Source organism: Chiloscyllium plagiosum, chromosome 27, assembly GCF_004010195.1.
Source record: "Chiloscyllium plagiosum isolate BGI_BamShark_2017 chromosome 27, ASM401019v2, whole genome shotgun sequence".
NCBI lineage: Eukaryota > Metazoa > Chordata > Chondrichthyes > Orectolobiformes > Hemiscylliidae > Chiloscyllium > Chiloscyllium plagiosum.
Window position 1 is genome coordinate 24,878,239 of NC_057736.1, and position 9,709 is coordinate 24,887,947.

Genomic DNA, 9,709 nt, shown 5'->3' on the forward strand with positions numbered 1-9,709 from the left:
AATGTTTTTGTAATTGGCCAAGAAAGAGACACATTTCCCCTTTCAGCCATGTTGGCTAATTCATGTATTTAAACATTCTCAGTTGCATGTGACAAGATCAATTTCAGGTTAGTAGACTTTTCACTTTTGGTTACAGGACTAGCAGACTTTTAAAAATATTTTTATAATTTTGCAGTAATTGGATCAGTTTACTGCAGTTGAAATTTCCCAAGAAACCTCTGCTCAATAAATCGCAATTAGAATTTAGCAGATTCACTTGATTATACCAGTTTCTGATATTTGTGAAGAATTTCTCATGCATTTGTTCAGTCACTCCATGGAAATGCACTGGCGTTATCAGGAAACTGCACAAACACTTGATAAATATGGGACTGCCTGTCAGTATTGGCATCTTAAACTTGGATGGTAAAGTCCTAGACTGATGGTTTTGTCCCTAACCTAGAAGTTAATGCATTTCTTTGGCCCTACCTTTACTGAAGTTCAGAAACTGAGAGGACCCAATGAGGCCAAATATTCTTTGCTTTATATACAAGAAATATTTGGTAAGATTTTTTTCCAAGGAAAGAAATTATTCTTTTAAATGCTATTTATTTTGAATTATATTTATTTAGTGCAGCTTAGCATTCCTAAGGGTTAATATGATATTTGCACTTCTCTTGGAAGGTATATTTCTACAGACAATATATCATGCTAGACACATGAGTAAATTCAGTAGAGTTTACATTATGGTAGCCACAAATGCTTTCCAAAATTAGCATTTTCAGAGGGAAAAGACAAATATCCATCTAGGTTACAAAGATTAGAAAACTTTAAAACATAGTCCATTGTAAAGTTAATCCAAGCATGCTTGATACCAAACTAATAATTTAAAGACTTCATGATGGTATTCAATTTACTAGTGAAAGAATATTTCTAGGATTCTAAAGACGGTAAGGGAACTTTGGAAATTGTTTGTACATTTAAGAATCATTTACATTCTTTGAAATTAAAAAAAAAGTTGATTGAAAATTTGAGATGGCCAAGTAAAAGTTATTTTTCCAATATATTAATAATTCACTGATTCAGCTGGTGTTCTAAACACTTTGTCCACATTGCAATATAAGATAACCAAAGACTAAGCAACCTGAAGAGCATCAACCAAAATAACACAAGAATGACTTTGAACACCTGAGATGGAGGCAATCATATTCAGAGCAACTCCGCATTGTGCAAGAGAAATAAGAGTCTGTGTATGAGAGATAACAACATAACTCCATGCTTTAATTTGGTTCAAGTTTAGTTGAAAATAACCCAAACTGTGTTATAGTGGCATTGCCTTTATTCATATTTCAGGAGCTTGAGCTTGTTCCTTTCATTCCCACATTTGATCTGTAGACCCAGATGAGTCAGTTACCAGGATAAGAATGCTTAATTTAATAATGTAAACACTGAGAGCCAGCTCACAATATCTCATGGGTTCTGAAATAAACCAGCCCATGTCTCTTAGTAATCATTTAATACTTCATTGTGAACTTAGGTCATATATTTTTTCTCAATCTCTTTGCATTATTAAATATCCATTTGTTATATATCTGCCCAATGATTCAAATCTTTTTGCTTTTACAATATTAACCTCTTTAGCCAATCTAACCAAACAGTGGATGATTCGTAACACAATGTTTCCACGGTTATGGCTCAATCAGTTCCTCATATGTACACAAAGACCAATTAATGAGTCATACAGTTAATTCATTTAAAAAAATTCTTGTTGGTTTGCAATCACACAGCACTATCACTATTGTATCAGTGCATGGGATGTTTTCAGAATAAAATGACAATTAGCTCTCCGTTCACACAAATCAACGGAAAGAAATTTGTGCTAAATTCATAGCAATGAAAGCAGTACTCCACTATGTATATGCAATGCAGTAAATTAATAAATCATTAAATAGCTGCTTGTTCTAATAGATTTTGTATCTCCACAAACCTTGTATTATGAATGATTTACCTAAGATTCACTTCTGACTGCTAACGTCTGCCGCATATTGTTGCAGAGTTGCATGTGCTATCCACCACGGGTAAAAGGCTATGTAATTATGAAAGGTTTAAAATTAAGATTAAAATCAGAAAGTTGTTTCTTTAACAATTAAGAAAAAATTGCTAAATTCAAATTAGTGATTGAGTTTTATCATACAAATATTTATGATATGGAAGAATGTCAATTAGCTCAAAGGCTCAAATTTTCATTTTCATTTAATCTGTTTTGTTGAATGAGATTCATGGCACTGATATGGCTTGGACCTACCTTCTCACACACTGTTCTACTCTTCATCTCATTTAATTATACAGCTGGGTTCTTGGGCACATTACTTAGAGGATTGGTCAATTGGAGATGTGGCATAGTCACCACAGATGCTGCAACCCAGGAACTAACCCTCACATTGTTGTACTGAAGCTCTAGCATTCAGCCATAGGCCAGAGGAGAGGAGAGCTCTCTCCCGGTTTTGCAGACAGACACTTGGAGGTGCTGATGGAATGGAGGCCTGTTCTTTCTCTTGCTGCATCTTAAAGAAGGCCATGCCACCAAACAAAGTCAGCTGGGCAGAGTTTGCAGCTTGTCAATGCTGTGTCCCAGATGAAGCAGTACACTCTTTTGTGATGACCTTCTGTGCTCTTTCAGAGCTGCATACAACAATCTTTTCCCTGCTACCTCACACAGACACACAGGGCTGCTACAGACTCTAACTCTGCCACTCCTTACCTGTCATATTTAATTCATGGACTGCAACTCATTATTGACTGCATCATGCCCGATTTGACACCTGTTATCCATCATATTCTCTCAACACTATTATCCCTTCCTATCCACTAAACCTCCCACTTATTCGCTGCAAAAATCTTACCATCTCACCATGTCTCATAGTCATGCATCACCACTAACTGTTGTCCTATTCACTTCACACTCAAGTTCGGTCTTTCTCTCATTGCAGGAAAAACTGGCCCAACCCCAGAATAATCTCTCCAGAGCCCCCTAGTTAATGTACTGTAATCCCTGGACTGGTTGCTACTAACTTTTAGGTTGGACCATGCCCAGTTCCTGGAATGGAAGAGAATGAACCTCTTATTAAGCTGTGGTGGTATCCACTGATAGTTTGTAGTTCCCCTTTACCCCATTAGAGAAATTGCTCCCTTTGACTTTCACACACAAACATTTGTTTGTAGCCATATCGATTTGTTTGTCACAGAAATTGCTGGTATATGTTACAGGTCTGATATTGACATAAAAGCAACATGTCTGCTCCCTTGATTGTTGAAAGCTTCCCACCATGACAAGCTGCCTACCTCTTCCGCCATACTAAAGAAAATGTAAGTCAGAGGCTGACTGCCAACAAATATTCACTAAAGACCTTGACAGAAAGCAATGTGACCCACACAGAGGTGCCCAGCCCATAAGGCAGTGCTGAAGCCAGTCAGTATGTTGTAAGAAAGTGATGTACAGAAGTCAGAAGCTGGCAAAGTGAATGAACACTAAGAAAGCAAGGAGATGCATCATAAATGTTTGTGTGTCCCTGAGCACATAGCAACCTGGCAGAAATATATTTCATATGTTTTCCTGAGTTTCAGGGGAAAGTGTTGAAGGGCTGAAGTGAAGCATGAGTTGATCTGAGAACTGATCATGGTCATGTGGTGGTTCATGGTTTACTGACTAATGTGAACAAAGCAGCAAGGAGGGTGACCACCATGGAGCATGCAGGAAAGTGGTAGTGAAGACACAGTTGAGGCAAGCATTCGGCAAGCTGCAGCTCCCAGTTACCTGCTCTGATTTACACTCGTTGGGAATTTACACTTGTTTTGTAGTGAAGGGGAGGAAAATTGCAAGTGGCCTGAACTAAGGCAAATTGAGGCTTTGGTGAGCTGCGCAGATAAAAGGGAGCCATTGTTCCATAGTGAGGTCCTGAACTTGTCATTTAAGACTTGAGGGCAAAACCTTCTTCAATGTCAAGAATTTAAATGTTTTTCCCATGTTTTCCAACCTTTGCTGTTGCCACACCAGGAAGGAGAAAATTCCACCCAAAGTAGCTATGATGGGAGCTGAAAGCTATCAATCTAGTCTAATCCCACCTTTCAGATCTTGGTCCATAGTGCAAATGAAATTCAAGTGCATTTCCTTAAATGTAATGAAGGTTTCTGCCTCTACTAGCCTTTCAGGTCATGAGCAGTAGATTGTTATTACTCCCTGGTTGAAAGCTTGACTCCATGAACCTCCCTTTCATTCTTCTATTAGTAACTTTAGGGCTATGTCTCCCTTGGTAATTGATTTCTCTGCTATTGAAGGTAATTCCTTCCTAACTGTTCTAACTAAGTCCCTTATAATTCGATGTCCCTCAATTAAACCTCCCTGAGCCTATTCTGTTTCAAAGAGAACAAAACCAGCTTTTCTAGAGTTTTGTCATAGCTAAAGCTTTCAACTTCTGGCAACATACTTGATCTCCTCTATACTGCTGCACGTGCAATCCCATCCTTCCTGTAACATGGAGGCCAAAACAACTTGCAGTACTCTATCTGCAGTCTAACTACGGTTTTAGACAGTCTAGTTCCCTGCTCTTGTACTTTAGGTCATTGCCATTAAAGGTAAATATCCACATGCTTTCTTGACCACCTATCACATATCCTGGTCCTGTTTCCTTCAAGGATCATGACGTGGATGGTCTGGACTGGGGTGGACTAAATCAAACGTCATACAACACCAGGTTACAGTCCAACAGATTTATTTGAAATCACAAGCTTTCGGAGCGTAGCCCCTTCATCAGCTGACCAAGGGGCTATGCTCTGGAAGTTTGTGATTTCAAATTAACTTATTGGACTATAATCTCATGTCATGTGACTCCTGCCTTTAAGGTTCGGTAGACATATACTCCAAACCCTTTTCTTTCTCTACAGTTCTCAGAATCTTACTATTTATAATATGATCTCTCTGCTTTTAAAAATAAGTGCCTCCTAATTGCTCTATCTAGATCCTTCAGAAAGGGTCAGTTGGCTGGATGGGGTTATGATACAGAGTGTTGTAGAGTGATTCCGACAACATAAGTTCTGTCATATGGGTCCTTGTCAAGAGCCCTATTAAAATCCACGTATCAAACATCATCCATGCAATCAATCTTCCTTATTACTTTCTCACAAAATTCTATCAAGTTAGTCAGGCATGAGTTTCATTTAACAAATCTATGCTGATGGCCCCTAATTAATTCATATCTCTCTAAATGATGGTTAGATTAAATTAGATTAGATTAGATTACCTACAGTGTGGAAACAGGCCCTTCAGCCCAACAAGTCCACACCGACCCTCCGAAGAGCAACCCACCCAGACCCATTCACCTCCATTTACCCCCGACTAATCCACCTAACACTATGGGCAATTTAGCATGGCCAATTCACCTAACCTGCACATCTTTGGATTGTGGGAGGAAACCAGAGCACCCAGAGGATAACCCACGCAGACACGGGGAGAATGTGAAAACTCCACACAGACAGTTTCCCGAGGCGTATTGTATTATGTCTTGGTACTTTTTGCAATAACTTGCCCACCATAAAAATTAGATTGACTGGTTAGTAAGCTTGGACTTTTCTCTCTGGAGAGGAGGAAGAGAGGTGAACTGATTGAGGCATACAGGGTAATGAGAGGCATGGATACAGTCAATAGCCAGAGACTTTTCCCCAGGGCAGGACTAACTGGCACGAGGAGTCATAGTTTCAAGATATTAGGAGGAAGGTATAGAGGAGACGTCAGAGGTAGGTTCTTTACACAAAGAGTTGTGAATGCATGGAATGCGTTGCCAGTGGTGGTGGTGAAAGCAGAGTCATTAGGGACATTTAAGCGACTGCACAGGTTAGGTTATTTTATGTTGCATTAGGATTAATCCTCCGCACAACATTGTGGGCCGAAGGGCCTGTTCTGTGCTGTACTTTTCTATGTTCTATGTTCTATGTAGCTGTTTACACCATTCTTCTTTCTATTTTAAATAATACAACATTAACAATCCTCCAGTCCTCTGGCATCATGCTTGTAGCTGGAGTGGATTGGAAATTGATGGATAGAGTCTCCTCTATTTCTTCCTTTGTTTCCCTTAGCAGCTTTTGAAATAATTCATTTGCATTTCTTGATTTATCTATTTTCAAGGCTGCTGAACAGTCGATATTTCCTCCCACACTATGGCTATCCTGGCTAATATTTTACCCTCCTCTTATTTAACCTGAACGTCTGCTTCATCGTCACTGTAATAATCATTAAGAATTATGCTCATGTTTTCCACCTCTACATGTTGTCATTTTTGTCTCCAATTGGTTCTGCTTTTTTCTTTAGTTATCCTTCTGCAATTTATGCATTTTTAATACATCATTGAGTTTTCCTTGATACGATCTGCCAATACTTTTTCATGCTATCTCTTTGCTTTCCTAGTTTCCTGTGAAATATTATGCCTACCCTTCCTATACCCCTCTAGTTTTACTGCAATGTCAAGCACTAAATATCTGTCATAATCTTTCCTTCCCTTTGCCTTATCCTACCCTCTGTGCTGTTTGATAGCCAGGAGATCTAGATGCAAAACTTCACTTTTGTTCATTTGGAAGAACATATTTGTTCTGAATACTCAAGCTTCTCCTTGAATGATACTGCTCTAACAATAATTAACTTTCAGATAGTGTTTCCTGTTCACATTTGCCGAGTCACATGTCAGCTTAGTTCAAATGTTTTCCAATTTAAAACCTTTTTGCAAACGTTTCCACAAGTATTATAAATCTAACTAAATTATGTTCACGATTTTCCCTAGTTATCCCTTTCACTTAGTTGGATCTCTAAAATCTACAAGTCTATTTGTTAAGGACTTACAGGGATGATACTAAAGCTGGGAGGCTGTACTAATACCGAAGACTGAACCAGCCAGCAATTACTTTGTCTAGAACAGGGAAAGTTGACGTGTGAAATAAAAGCTTTGAAATTATGAAAGGCTTTAACAGGATAAACATTGACTTGTTTCCACTTGTAAAGGAGTCAGAAACTGGGATGATAAATATAAGATAGTTGCTAATAAATCCAGTAAGGAACTCAAAAGAAACATCTTTATCCAGGGAGTGATTAGAACATGGAACCTGCTGCCAAATAATGTAGATGCATTAGCGAGGAAGTTAGATAAGCACATGAGGAAAAAGAGAATAGAAGGCTGTGCTGGAAAAGTTGGAAGAAGTAGGGTGGGAAGAAACATTTCATGTGGGACATAAAGGCCGAAAGAGATAAGTTGGGCCAAATGGTCTATTTGTGTGCTGAAAGTCCAGTGTAAAATAAATCTGTACAAAATATTGCTATGGAAATGAATACCAGACAATTCAATATACTGTGCTATAATATTACTTCAATTGAGAAATGTATATTGAATAAAGTTGGTACAATTACTGTTTCATGTCGAGTTTTAAGTTATTGTGATGGCCTTAATAAAACATAATGTTTCAATTTTAATGAAATGTGACCCGTGTCTTCTTTACGTCATCATGAACTTGGTAATTCTTGTTAATGGCAAGTGATGAAAACAGGCTAATGTTTTATCCCACATTAAGGACTTAAAGAACCCACATACTGGACATGGTGGCAAGGCTACAGTAGAGGCTGAGTCAAAAACAGATCAAAACCCTGCGACAATCCAGAATGAACATGTTCTCAAAAGGTTATGGCAACAAAGAAATAATTCAATTGTTAGCCTAGAGACAAAATTGGCACAATAGAACCCAGCTCAGTGTCTGAAAACTGACTTAACTATGACCTTTCCAGTTGGATATTATGGCATTTTCTTAAAATGTGATTTTAATATTATATTACATGATTATTATAGCTAATGCAAATTGGTCACAATATATCCTTGTTGTCAGGGTTTCCATTTTCTAAACAGAGTCAGTAGTAGAAAATCTTTCACTTGTCTGACAGTTTACAATAAGACTGACCACACATGTGGAATACTTTCCAATCCACTGTGACATATTATGACATACAGTTAAACCGGACAGCATCACAAGACGGTTAATTTGCTTGTCACTATCATGTTTGAAAAACAGATCAAGTCTGTGACTTTCTGTAAAAACATTCTGTCTCTGTTCTCAAAGCACTGATAAGCACAAATGACAGAGTGTCTGTACTGTGTCTCATGATAAAAGTGTCTGTATTGCTTCATGTATCACAGGGAAAATACATTACTCTAACTCGAGCAAAAGGTAACAAAAGATTGCATTAACTCTTTGAACACTGGATCTCCTGCCTGTTTTTTAAAGTTACATCTGTATTTGCTTTATGAACTATTTCATGTTAGACAATTAATAAAGGAAATGTTTGGCAGAAAGGATCAGCAACTCAGCAATAATGAGATCTCCATAGCTAAATAGTGGCTCATGGGGATTTTGGATTTGACAGCTACAGCCACAGGAATTAAAAGCCAAAACACTTAACATTGGCAATAGTGAAAAAATGCTGGAGCATATTACATAAAAAGCAGATTTCAAAGAAAAACTTGCTGTTATATTGTGTTTTGTCTTTCAGAAACTTCCCAAGTTGCTTTGCACATTTTGAAGTGCAGGGACCACTGTGCAGGCTCAGGCAACGCTCCAACTGTGCATGGCAAGATCTCACAGACAGCAATTAAAATGAATCATTAGCCAACAGGAAATAGAATTTAGAATCACATGTTAAAAATGAAAACAAAAACATGAATAATAAATCAATTCTTACAGTTTTTCAATTTGTCAACTTTTTAAACCATTGCAATCCACCAGATGCTCCATATCTTGACTTTCAAAAGACGTTTGATAAAGTTATTCACTAAAGACGGATGGAAGAGTGGGGGAATTCATGGAATTAGGGAGAAGCAGTGAATCAAAATTAAGACCTTCTGGATAATTTAGAACAGAGTTTAATTATTATTGGGTACTGTTTGAGTTGGGGAGTGCCACTTAGTGGCTTCAGTCCCTGGATCTTGACTATTCCCAGTGTTCATAACTGACCTAGAGAAAGGGAGTTAAAACATCATATCGGAGATTACCAGTAGCATAAGTCTGTGTGCGAGGCGGGCTTGTACCGAATACAGATAAGTTTCAAAAAATAGAGAGAATCAGACTTTTTGGACTTATGTATGATACTTTGGAGGAATTAATGAGTGTGATACAAATAGGTGCAAAATGTATTAATTCTGACTGCAAGATGAATGATTGTTTGCTGCAGAAGGTGGAACAAAGGACCTAAAGACCTGTCTTTGGCACTGGCTCTGTAGGATGAGGTGCTGATTAGCAAAAGACACTGTGATTACAGTCCATTTTCATGCCAGATGCTTTGAGTTTATGTCCAAGGACATTGCATTAGTTCACTGTAATTCTTTACAAAAAAGTGAATGAAGAGTAGGAGGAAATATGAAGTTAGATTTTTTTTAATGTACAAGAGGAGTAGATAAAGAATAGCCTCATAAAATCTCATAGCAGCATTCAAAGCACAAGACAAAGGACTGATTTTATGGATCTCAAACGTAGTACACTCTGCTTGGCTGGTTGTTTTGGTTTGAACAAATTGTACTATACTTTCTATGAATGAAATGGGTGCAATTCAAAGCTGCCAGCAATCCAAAAAGAAACAGATTATTAAGCTGAACTGATAACATCACGACAACCAGAACAGTGACTATATTACCAAGCATCAAAACAT

The 9,709-nt window shown here is 37.9% G+C and overlaps 1 protein-coding gene across 1 annotated transcript in view; it reads left to right on the top strand.

Moving 5' to 3' along the window:
* LOC122563662 (transcription factor GATA-4-like) overlaps positions 1-8,673 on the top strand; it is a 37,645-nt gene extending 28,972 nt beyond the window's left edge. The window contains exon 6 of the mRNA XM_043717697.1: positions 8,558-8,673. Coding sequence (XP_043573632.1) covers positions 8,558-8,587 — 30 coding nt within the window. The 3' untranslated portion in view covers positions 8,588-8,673. The remainder of the gene's footprint in view (positions 1-8,557) is intronic.
* Positions 8,674-9,709: the final 1,036 nt, after the last annotated feature.